The sequence below is a fragment of the Lethenteron reissneri genome, chromosome 47, assembly GCF_015708825.2.
Source record: "Lethenteron reissneri isolate LAM-NWPU_2019-01 chromosome 47, ASM1570882v1, whole genome shotgun sequence".
NCBI classification, from domain to species: Eukaryota; Metazoa; Chordata; class Hyperoartia; order Petromyzontiformes; family Petromyzontidae; genus Lethenteron; species Lethenteron reissneri.
The window spans coordinates 2,894,686-2,907,937 of NC_083825.1; the positions used below are offsets into that span (position 1 = coordinate 2,894,686).

General features: G+C 61.3%; 1 protein-coding gene across 3 annotated transcripts in view; it reads right to left on the reverse strand.

Moving 5' to 3' along the window:
• Positions 1-13,252, reverse strand: part of LOC133354377 (pituitary homeobox 3-like) — an 86,902-nt gene that overhangs the window by 27,484 nt on the left and 46,166 nt on the right. Inside the window, exon 1 of one of the 3 annotated variants that reach the window (XM_061571175.1) lies at positions 6,748-6,839. The exons of the other annotated variants lie outside the window; for them this stretch is intronic. Coding sequence (XP_061427159.1) covers positions 6,748-6,802 — 55 coding nt within the window. The 5' untranslated portion in view covers positions 6,803-6,839. Of the gene's footprint in view, positions 1-6,747; positions 6,840-13,252 lie in introns of those variants that run through there. 3 annotated transcript variants of the gene reach the window in all.

Genomic DNA, 13,252 nt, shown 5'->3' on the forward strand with positions numbered 1-13,252 from the left:
AGATCACCCGTATAGCCTTAACAGACTGTAGGGGCAAGTGCTGTTAGCGAGTAGCAACCTACGAAGGCCGGCACGGTACACGAGGCGGTGGGTGGCCAGCACCACGCCCGGCCGCCTTTGTCTCCCCAGTGGCGATGTTTACACAACGCACCAGGTACCTATGTGAGGCTGAGTCGACCTAGGGGAGGTCCAGGACCGGTTCAGATAATCGTCACTGGGGTGTTGGTGGCCGTGAGCGGGAATCGAACTCGGGCCGCAGGGTTCGTAGCGCAGCGCGCTGACCGCTACACTACCGATGATATACACAATACACACACACCACACACATATAATACACACACACAATACACACAACACACACACATAACACACACATAATACACACACACACACGTAATACACACACATAATAGATACACACATAAAACACACACGCATAATAAACACACACACATAATAAGCACACATAATACACACACATAATAAACACGCACACACATAATACACATACAAATAATACACACACACATAATATAAACACACACAAATACACACACACATAACACACACATAATATAAACACGCACATACACACACCGCTAACGATACACAACAGAGACATTGGTAACACAAAAAAATGCGTAAAAAAATGGGATATATTCATCTTCTACATAATTAAGATTCATACAAAAACTGGAGTGATATAAAGAGTAGAGTATAGTTATGTATGCACATTAAAATATATATATATTGCTGGACATGTCTCTCGTGCTCTGAAGAAGGATCATTTCCTGAAACGTTAGATCTTCACAAATAAAAACCGATAATTAACTATAAACATTACTCGCCGATTCAGCGCATTGAGTTGTCTTATTTATGAATGTATCATATATATTATTAATAGATTGGTATAAAAATAAACATATTACATCTCCTTTAAACGTATCAGTCTCTCCGCTTTACAACATAATACGACGCGTATTTTTAAATCCTTTATATTAAGTTCGCTCGCTTGCTTGCTTGCGTGCTTGCGCGCTTACGACCGTGCAAATCTTTCGGTCGTTTTTTAACCCACTTCACGTAATCCAATCGAGCTGACATTTTCCACACAGACTCGTTGTGCGTGACAATTAATTTTCGTGAAAAAAAATTCCAAAATTTTACACTGTTTAGGGATTTTTAAAACAAATATTTTATTACCAATTGCTTAATGCTGGCAGACAATCATCTGACCCATAGGTGGCAGCCATCTCAAACCAGAGGACGAGAGGACTCTAGCCGCCACGCATATAAAGGATTTAGAGTGAAAAACTTTTTTTTACGGGTTAATTTTTTTTGTACACATCCCATCAGCGGCATCGGCTCAAGACAAACGAAACCCTGGACGGGTTTCGATCTTCGGGGTCTCATCAGCGGCACAGTCGGTCTCTGCTTGAACTCCCGAATTAAAATGTTTCGTCGATATAGGCAACATTGCGTTTGAACGAGTATTAACAAAGATACAAAGTGATAGATGCACACACGCACACATATATATAGTAAGATATATTGTAACTCACTTTCCCATCTGTATTGCAAATACAAAGTTGGCAGTGTGTTTAATAATCTGGAGAATACGTTGTTATTATTATAATCATAACGAACATGAAGCCCTTTGTCAATCCACCAGCAGTTGATTGACAGAGGCCATACTTCACCACGCTGGTCAATGGAGGGTTGTACAATAACAACAACAATAACAACAACAACACAAAAGCAACAACACTGTGTGGCCTTCAGATTAAAACTAACCGACGACGTTTCGGACAACAACCCTTCATCACACAGCACGTCGCCTCTGACACATGCTTCGTTAAGGTCACACCCAGTGTTGTTGCTGCTGTGCCCGTGCAAAGACAAAGATCCCCCGTGTAGCCTCAACAGACTGTTGGGTCAAGCGCTGTTAGCGAACGTCTATGGACGTGGCACGGCATACGAGGGGGTGGGTGGCCAGCACCACGCCCGGCCGCCTTTGTCTCCCCCAGCGGCGATGTTTTACTACCCATCGCACCAGACACTGACTTGAGGCTGAGTCGACCTAGGGGAGGAGGCCCAGGGACCGATTCAGATTCGCAACTCGGTTCGCCGAGTTCGGAGGCCAGCAGCGCGCTAACCGCACCACCACCGCTCCCCACCATCGCCAACTCAGCATCGTCACCGTTCATCGCCGCGTGATTGGTAATTTACAGACAACAATAACAACAATTATAACGATGGTAAATCTTAACTACGAAGCGTCATTAGGTTTACGATATTTAAATGACCTCGGCCCGTATCTGTGAGTAAATAGGTTTGCTGATGTGGCGATGCACAATCATTACGTCTCGCTATCGGCACGCGCCGCGTCTTGGTAGAGGCGCGGCCCTGCAAGTGCCCGCTCCCCCGCCCGCCACTGCCGCCTCGGAAAGGGGCAGTTCCACGCACCGGTCACGAGAGCGATCTCCGCAGTGGCGCTCTTGGTCTACTCTTCCACGTTGACGGGACGTGTTGGTGGAGGCGGCTGCTGATGGGTCCTTCCGATCGACTCAATCCCGTTCGTACCAACATACGCTGCTGTGTGTTACATTTGAAACACTGGTGGTGGAGTGGGGGGCGTGGGGGCAGCATCTTGAGAAACTTGCTACATTATTTCAACTGCGGCGACGAATCTGAGTCGCAGGTTCCCGTGTGCCGCTATGGGAGACCTCCACTGCTGGATGATATCGGCGTGGAAGGTCACGAGGCTGGTAGACCCGAGCAGATGTCTCGCAGCCGCGCGTGTCGAGAGACACCGAACGGAGAGCCATCGATTTTTACTTGGGAAGACAAAGGATGAGCCAACTCTAACTAGCATCCTCTTTGTCCCACCCCCCCCCCACACTCACCCATCCTCACCACCCACTCACCCACCTCACCCGCGCCCATCCTGATGAGCTGACGCGGCGGTGAGGAACGAGGAATCTCGACTCGGATTGTTTGACTGTGAGATTCGCGCGGTGAGTGAGTGCGTGGGTCTGTTTACGAGTCGGAGGGCGAGCATGAGTATGCGTGGGTAGATGGGCGAGTGCGTGGGTGAGTGAGTGGGTATTTGTACGAGTCAGTGGGTGAGTATTTGTACGAGTGGGTGGGTGAGTGGATGGATGTCTGTACGAGTGTGTGGGTGAGTGGATGGGTGGTGAGTCAGTGGATGGGTGGTGAGTGAGTGGATGGGTGGTGAGTGAGTGGTTGGATGTCTGTACGAGGGTGTGGGTGAGTGGATGGGTGGTGAGTGAGTGGATGGATGGTGAGTGAGTGGATGGATGTCTGTACGAGTGTGTGGGTGAGTGGATGGGTGGTGAGTGAGTGGATGGGTGGTGAGTGAGTGAATGATGTCTGTACGAGTGTGTGGGTGAGTGGATGGGTGGTGAGTGAGTGGATGGGTGGTGAGTGAGTGAATGGATGTCTGTACGAGTGTGTGCGAAGTGGATGGGTGGTGAGTGAGTGGATGGGTGGTGAGTGAGTGGATGGGTGGTGAGTGAGTGTATGGATGTCTGTACGAGTGTGTGGGTGAGTGGATGGGTGGTGAGTGAGTGGATGGGTGGTGAGTGGGTATTTGCACGAGTGGCTATTTGCGTGTGCGAGTGGACATTTACATGGGCCAGTGGGTAATTGTGAATGGGTGGGTGAGTTTATGGGTGATCGGGTGTGTGAGTGGGTAATCGTATGAGTGAGTTGGCGTGTGAGAGGGGTACATGCATGTGTGATTAAGTGAATGACCATGTGTATGTGAAATCGGGTGAGCGTATGAGCAATTAATTGTAATAGTGTGCGAATGGGTGAGTGGTTTGGTGAATATTTGGGTAAGCGCACGCGACGGATGCTGCACAATAGAGGCGAGTTTTTTTTTGTTCGTGCGACCGAGGGCGGGTGTGAGTGAATTTCGTAAGTGCGGCGTGTGAATGTATGCCTGGGCGCGCAGGAGTGAGTGGAAAGTTTGAGAGCGAAAGAGTTCCTGGGCGCGCGAGTGTGCGGACGGGCGTAGGTTTAAACGAAAGTGCGAGTGCGTTAGTGGGTGATTGTGTGAGTGAATGAGTGAGTGTGTACGTGAATGAGTGACCGGGCGGGTGAATATTGTATCCGTGCGCATACGCGTGCATGTGTATACGCGTGCGCGTTAATCTCTGTTAACGCGCTGCGCTACGAACCCGGCCACCCGAGTTCGATTCCCGCCCACGGCCACCAAAACTATTGACGATTATCTGAACCGGTCCTGGGTCTTCGCTAGGTCGACTCAGCCTCAAACGAGTAGCTGGTGCGGCGCGTAAAACATCAGCGCTGGTGAGACAAAGGGGGCCGTGCGTGGTGCTGGCCACCCACCCCCTCGTGTGCCGTGGCGGCCTTCATAGGTGCTGCTACTCTCTAACAGCACTTGCCCCGACAGTCTATTGCGGCTCTACGTGGGGGGGGGGGGAAGATTTGTGCCTTCGAGTTGTGTGAATGTGTGCGTAAACGCGCGCGGTGATTATTTTTTTCTTCTATCAGCCTGCGTGAGTGTGCGTCTCTGTCTCTGTTTGTACTGGTGCGTGATTACGCCCTATCTGTGTGTACACACTCGTGTACTTTGCACACTCTGCGTGCCAGAGACGCTGCTGCTGCGTGGGTGTGTGTGACGGGCGTCGCTTCGCGCGCACGTGTGTGTGCGTGTGCGCGCGTGGTGTGTTGTGTATGTGTGCGCGCGTGGTGTGTTGTGTTCGTGTGTGCGCGTGGTGTGTTGTGTGTGTGCGTGTGCGCGTGGTGTGTTGTGTGCGTGTGCGCGCGTGGTGTGTTGTGTGCGTGTGCGCGCGTGGTGTGTTGTGTGTCTGCGTGTGCGCGTGGTGTGTTGTGTGTGTGCGTGTGTGCGCGTGGTGTGTTGTGTGCGTGTGTGCGCGTGATGTGTGTGTGTGCGTGCGTGGTGTGTTGTGTGTGGGTGTGTGCGCGTGGTGTGTTGTGTGTGTGCGTGTGTGCGCGTGGTGTGTTGTGTGCGTGTGTGCGCGTGATGTGTGTGTGTGCGTGCGTGGTGTGTTGTGTGCGCGTGGTGTGTTGTGTGTGCGTGTGTGCGCGTGGAGTGTTGTGTGTGTGTGCGCGTGGTGTGTGTGTGCGTGTGCGCGTGGTGTGTTGTGTGAGCGTGTGTGCGTGATGTGTTGTGTGAGTGTCCGGTTGGCGGAGGGTGTCCGACACAAAGTGACATTGCGTACTCGCTGCGATTTGACACAAAAAATAATTACGGAAACATTACATCGGTCGCCAGATCGTGCTTGTTGGAAGTTCGTGAGTGCGACGGTGAGTGGGGAGCGGTGGTGGTGGTGTAAGCGGTTAGCGCTGCGCTACGAACCCGGTGACCCGAGTTCGATTCCCGCTCGAGGCCACCAATACCAGTGGCCACTATCGGAACCACGAGAGAGACAAAGGCGGCCGGGTGTGGGGTGCTAGCCCACCCACCCCTCGTGTTCCGTTGCCGGCATTGGTAAGTGTTAGCTTAATAATGGCACTTGCCCCAACAGTCTCTCAAAGCCTATACGGGGGATCTCTGTCTTTGTATACGTGTGCTAGATTTTACGATGCACTATTGCACCACGAATAACATAATAGACGAGCAACGTCTCCCCTCCATACATCTCTGTATCTCCGCATCACGAAACAACACGTGACATTTGTTTTTACACATCTCATCAGCCGCACCGCCTTGTAGGGAGCGCGTCATTTCAGCACAAGCGAACAACTCTGGACCGGTTTCGACATTGCGCTGTCTCATCAGCAGTCAGGCTCACTTTACGAATCGATGATGGTGAACTGATCGATGTGGAACCTAGGCCCGTGTGTGTTTGTGTGTGAACGTGTGTGAGTGTGGGTGAACGTGTGTGAGTGTGTGAACGTGTGAGTGTGTGTGTGTGAACGTGTATGAGTGTGTGTGTGAACGTGTATGAGTGTGTGTGAAAAGGTGGGTGAACGCGTGTGTGTGAGTATAGTGTGTAGCATGTCCGTGTGTGTAGTATGTGTACGTAGTGTGTAGTTTGTATGTGTGTAGTATATGTACGTGTGTAGCGTGCGTGAATTATATACATGTGTGTAGTGTGTAGAGTGTGTAGTTTATATATGTGTTGAAGGATATATATATATGTGTGTGTGTAGTATATGTATGTGTGTATGTGTGTATCTTTGTGTGTATGAATGAGAGTTAATGTGTTTGCAGGGTGCGTGTGCGCTCGTGTGTGTGCGCTGCCCGTACACCCTGATGCCCCCATTCTACTGCTGCTGTCCATAGGATCATGCTACTGCCCCCATGCTACTGCTGCCCTTAGGATCCTGCTACTGCCCCTATTCTACTGCTACTGCCCGTAGAATCTTGCCACTGCCCCCATGCTACTGCTGCCCTTAGGATCCTGACACTGCCCCCATGCTACTGCTACTGCCCGTAAAATCTTGCCACTGCCCCCATGCTACTGCTGCCCTTGGGATCACTGACACTGCCCCCATGCTACTGCTGCTGCCCCTGGGCTCCCTGCCACTGCCCCCCATGCTACTGCTGCTGCCCTTAGGATCCTGCTACTGCCCCTATTCTACTGCTACTGCTACTACCCGTAGAATCTTCCAACTGGCCCCATACTACTGCTGCCCATAGGATCCTGCTACTGCCCCCATGCTACTGCTGCTGCCCCTGGGCTCCCTGCCACTGCCCGCACCCTCCCGCTGCTGCCCGCGAAGGGCTCGTACCGTGCTCGTCCGCGGTGCCGCCTCTCAACGCGGGGGGGGGGCCCGCGTCCATCATCCTCCTCCTCGCCGCAGCGGCGCCTCTAATCGCCTCTAATCGCCTCCAAATCGCTGCGCAAGGTGGCCTCACGAGGGGGGGGGGGGGGGGTAGGGGGGTAGGGGAGGGGTTTAATGGGAGGTAGAAGATAGGGGGGGGGGGCTGGGTAGTGGTGGGGGGGGGGTACCCGCGACTCGGGGTCCCCTCGGAAGGTTAAAGCCTCACGCCCGACCGAGGTTCCATCTGCTGCGGCGTCGCCACCTCGGATTGCTGGGGGGCACCACGGTTGGGGGGCGGTAGGGGGGGGGGCCGGATAATGGGGGGGGTAAGGTAGAGGGGTGGGAGCAGGGAAGGGGGGGGGTAGTGATGGGGGGGGGGGGGGTAGGAGGCAGACACCTCGGCACTAAAGACCTCTGAGATCCCAGCTCCGTGGATGAAATCCCGGGGATTTGCGCCGCGTGAATTAGAGGAGATGAGGCGGATCGAGGAGGCGACGGACGGCGGCGCGGGGCCGCTGTCGGGCAGCGGGGGTCGCGACTGGGGCTGCGCGGTCCGCGACAAATCGGCGGTCAGTTTTAAACCCCCGCGGAAAACCCGCATCAGGCGTGGGGGGGTGGGCGGGCATCGAGACACGTCCCACAACACACAAGCCACGCCCCAACCCCGCGAGACACGCCCACAGCCCCACGAGACCGCCCACAACCCCGCGGAAGACACGCCCACAACCCCGCGGACACGCCCACAACCCGCGAGACACGCCCACAGCCCCACGAGACAAGCCCACAACCCCACGAGACACGCCCACAACCCCAGAACACCACAGCCCCGCGAGACACGCCCACAAACCCCGCGAGACCGCCACAACCCCAGAGACACGCCCACAACCCCGAGACACGCCCACAACCCCGCGAGACACGCCCACAACCCCAGAGACACGCCCACAACCCCGCGAGACACGCCCACAACCCCGCGAGACACGCCCACAACCCCGCGAGACACGCCCACACCCCACGAACACGCCCACAACCCCCGGACACGCCCACAACCCACGAGACACGCCCACAGCCCCGCGAGACACGCCCACAACCCCGCGAGACACGCCCACAACCCCAGGAGACACGCCCACAACCCCGTGAGACACGCCCCAACAACCCCGCGAGACACGCCCACAACCCCAGAGACACGCCCACAACCCGCAGACACGCCCACAACCCCGCGAGACACGCCCACAACCCCGCGAGACACGCCCACAAACCCGCAAGACACGCCCACAACCCCGCGAGACACGCCCACACCCGCGAGACACGCCACAACCCGCGAGACACGCCCACAACCCACGAGACACGCCCACAACCCACGCGACACGCCACAACCGCGAGACACGCCCCACAACCCCGCGAGACACGCCCACAACCCCCACGCGACACGCCCACAACCCCGCGAGACACGCCCACAACCCCGCGAGACACCGCCCACAACCCACGAGACACGCCCACAACCCCGCGAGACACGCCCACAACCCCGCGAGACACGCGCCACAACCCCGCGAGACACGACCACAAAAAAACAAACCCACGAGACACGACCACAAACCCCCGCGAGATACGCCCACAACCCCGCGAGACACGCCCACAACCCCGCGAGAACGCCCACAACCCCGCGAGACACACCCACCGCCCGCGAGACACGCCACCCAACCCCGCGGAGTACCACGCCCACAACCCCACGCGAGACACGCCCCAACCCGCGAGACACGCCCACAACCCCACGAGACACGCCACAACCCCGCGAGACACGCCCACAACCATCGCGAGACACGCCCACAACCCCGCGAGACACGCCCACAACCCCGCGAGACACGCCCACAACCCCCGAGACACGCCACAACCCCGCGAGGAGCACGCCCACAACCCCACGAGACACGCCCACAACCCCGCGAGACACGCCCACAACCCCGCGAGACACGCCCACACCCCACGAGACACGCCCACAACCCCGCGAGACACGCCCACAGCCCCACGAGACACGCCCACAGCCCCACGATACACGCCCACAACCCACGAGACACGCCCACAAACCCGCGAGACACGCCCACACAACCCCACGAGACACGCCCACAACCCCACGAGACACGCCCACAACCCCGCGAGACACGCCCACAACCCCGCGAGACCACGCCCACAACCCCACGAGACGCCCACAACCCGCGAGACACGCCCACAACCCCGCGAGACACGCCACAACCCCGCGAGACACCCCACAACCCGCGAGACACGCCACAGCCCCACGAGACACGCCCACAACCCCGCGAGACACGCACACAACCCCACGAGACAGCCCACACCCGCGAGACACGCCACAACCTCACGAGACACCCCACAACCCCGCGAGACACGCCCACAACCCCGCGAGACACGCCCACAACCCCACGAGGACACGCCCACAACCCGCGAGACACGCCCACAACCCCGCGAGACACGCCCCACAGCCCCACGAGACACGCCCACAACCACGAGACACGCACAACAACGCGAGACACGCCACAACCCCGCGAGACACGCCCACAACCCCACGAGACACGCCCACAACCCGCGAGACACGCCCACAACCCGCGAGACACGCCCACAACCCCACGAGCACGCCCAAACCCGCGAGACACGCCCACAACCCGCGAGACACGCCCACAACCCCGCGAGACACGCCACACAGCCCCACGAGACACCACACAGCCCGCGAGACACGCCCACAACCCCACGAGACACGCCACAACCCCGCGAGACACGCCCACAACCCCACGAGACACGCCCACAACCCACGAGACACGCCACAACCCCGCGAGACACGCCCAAACCCCGCGAGACACGCCCACAACCCCACGAGACACGCCACACAACCCGCGAGACACGCCCAACACCCGCGAGACACCCAACAACCCCGCGAGACACGCCACAGCCTCACGAGACACGCCCACAACCCCGCGAGACACGCCCACAACCCACGGACACGCTACAACCCCGCGAGACACGCCCACAACCCACGAGACACGCCCACAACCCCGCGAGACACGCCCACAACCCCGCGAGACCGCCCACAACCCCACGAGACACGCCCACAACCCCGCGAGGACATGCCCACAACCCCGCGAGACACGCCCACAGCCCCACGAGACACGCCCACAGCCCACGAGACACGCCCACAAACCACGAGACACGCCCACAACCCCGCGAGACACGACCACCCCCGCGAGACACGCCCACAACCCACGAGACGCCAAAACCCCGCGAGACACGAAAACAACCCGCGAGACACGCCCACAACCCCGCGAGACACGCCCACCAACCCCACGAGACACGCCAACAACCCCGCGAGACACGCCAACAACCCACGAGACACGCCCACAACCCGCGAGACACGCCCACAAACCCCACGAGACACGCCCACAACCCCGCGAGACACGCCCACAACCCCGCGAGACACGCCCACAACCCGCGAGACACGCCCACAACCCCGCGAGACACGCCCACAACCCCGCGAGACACGCCCACAGCCCCACGAGACACGCCCACAACCCCGCGAGACACGCCAAACCCCACGAGGACACGCCAAAACCCGCGAGACACGCCACAACCCCACGAGACACGCCCACAACCCCGCGAGACACGCCCACAACCCCGCGAGACACGCCCACAACCCCACGAGACACGCCCACAACCCCGCGAGACACGCCCACAAACCCGCGAGGACACGCCCACAACCCCGCGAGACACGCCCACAGCCCCACGAGACACGCCCACAGCCCCACGAGACACGCCACAACCCCACGAGACACGCCACAACCCCGCGAGACACGCCCACAACCACGAGACACGCCCACAACCCGCGAGACACGCCACAACCCACGAGACACGCCCAAAACCCCGCGAGACACGCCCACAAACCCCGCGAGACACGCCCACAACCCGCGAGACACGCCCACAACCCCGCGAGACACGCCCACAACCCCACGAGACACGCCCACAACCCGCGAGACACGCCCACAACCCACGAGACACGCCACAACCCCGCGAGACAACGCCCACAACCCCGCGAGACACGCCCACAACCCCCTCGAGACACGCCCACAACCCCACGAGACACGCCCACAACCCCGCGAGACACGCCCACAACCCCACGAGACACGCCACAACCCCGCGAGACACGCCCACAACCCACGAGACACACCCACAACCCCGCAAGCCACGCCCATCACGGTGGGATCGTTCAGCAGGGGGCGGGAGCTCGGGACCTGGTCCCGCCTACCCAGAACGCGAGCCCCTCCCCCGCTGCCCCTACCACAACGTCCTGGCAGAACGTTCCGTCAACGTCACAGTGTGGCGGGGGGCTTGGTGGGGGGGGGGGGGGGCGATGTCACCCTCTCCCCAGTAGAAAGTGACGTCACGGCTCCGATTCGCAGAGTCTCCGCCCCCTTCGCCAAATAAGGGCACAGAGTGGGCAGGGTAGGGGGAGGGAGAGACTGGGGGGGGAGACGAGGGGGGGGGGAGGGGAGGGGGAGGAGACGAGGGGGGGGGGAGACGAGGGGGGGGGGGAGGAGGGGGGGGAGGAGCGAGGGGGGGGGAGAGAGGGGGGGAGAGGGGGGGGGAGGACGAGGGGGGGGGAGACGAGGGGGGGGGGGGGAGGGGGGAGGACGAGGGGGGGAGACGAGGGGGGGGAAGACGAGGGGGGAGGGAGGAGACGGGGGGGGGGGGGACGAGGGGGGGGGAGGGACGAGGGGGGGGGGAGAGAGAGGGGGGGGGGGAGGGAGGGGGGAGGAGACGAGGGGGGGGGGAGACGAGGGGGGGGGGAGGAGACGGGGGGGGGAGAGAGGGGGGGGGGGAGACGAGGGGGGGAGGGAGGAGACGAGGGGGGGGGGAGACGAGGGGGGAGACGAGGGGGGGGGGGAGGAGACAAGGGGGGGGGAGGAGGGGGGAGGAGACCGAGGGGGGGAGACGAGGGGGGGGGGAGGAGACGAGGGGCGGGGGGGAGACGAGGGGGGGGAGGGGGAGACGAGGGGGTGGGGAGACGAGGGGGGGGGAGGAGACGAGGGGGAGACGTGGGGGGGGGCGGAGACGAGGGGGGGGGGACGAGGGGGGGGAGGAGACGAGGGGGGGGAGACGAGGGGGGGAGGAGACGAGGGGGGGGGAGGAGACGAGGGGGAGGGAGACGAGGGGGGGGAGGGGGAGACGATGGGGGGGGGAGACGAGGGGGGGGGGAGGAGACGAGGGGGGGGAGACGAGGGGGGGGAGGATGACGAGGGGGGGAGGGAGGAGACGAGGGGGGGGGGGAGCGAGGGGGGAGGGAGGAGCGAGGGGGGGGGAGACGAGGGGAGGAGACGAGGGGGGGGGAGGAGACGAGGGGGGGGAGACGAGGGGGGGAGGAGACGAGGGGGGGGGAGGAGACGAGGAGGGGGGGGAGACGAGGGGGGGGAGGAGACGAGGGGGGGGGAGACGAGGGGGGGGGAGAGACGAGGGGGGAGGAGGGAGGGGAGAAGAGGGGGGGGGGGAGACGAGGGGGGGGGAGGAGACGAGGGGGGGGGGAGGAGACGAGGGGGGGGGAGACGAGGGGGGGGGAGGAGACGAGGGGGGAGGGGAGGAGACGAGGGGGGGGGGACGAGGGGGGGGGGCGGAGACGAGGGGGGGGAGACCGAGGGGGGGGGAGGAGACGAGGGGGGGGAGACGAGGGGGGGAGGGAGGAGACGAGGGGGGGGGAGACGAGGGGGGGGGGAGGAGGAGACGAGGGGGGGAGACGAGGGGGGGGAGGAGACGAGGGGGGGGGAGCCGAGGGGGGGGAGGAGACGAGGGGGGGAGGGAGACGAGGGGGGGGAGACGAGGGGGGGAGGAGACGAGGGGGGGGAGCGAGGGGGGGGGGGGGGGGGGAGACGAGGGGGGGAGGGACGGAGACGAGGGGGGGGGAGACGAGGGGGGGGAGGAGACGAGGGGGGGGAGGAGACGAGGGGGGGGGAGGAGACGAGGGGGGGAGACGAGGGGGAGGAGGAGACGAGGGGGGAGGGAGGAGACGAGGGGGGGGGACGAGGGGGGGGGAGGAGACGAGGGGGGGGGGAGACGAGGGGGGGGGAGGAGACGAGGGGGGGGAGACGAGGGGGGGGGAGACGAGGGGGGGCGGGAGGAGACGAGGGGGGGGGGGAGACGAGGGGGGGGGGAGGAGACGAGGGGGGGGAGACGAGGGGGGGGGGGGAGGAGACGAGGGGGGGGAGACGAGGGGGGGGGAGACGAGGGGGGGGAGGAGACGAGGGGGGGGAGACGAGGGGGGGGGGGGGGAGACGGGGGGGGGGGGAGACGAGGGGGGGGGGGGGGAGACGAGGGGGAGGGGCTACACCTGGTGATAAGCTCCGCCCCAGTAGCCCCCACCCGCCCCGCCCTCCCCCCTATAGTGACGTCACCGCCCTGAGCGTTCGACCCCTCCCCTCCTCCTCGT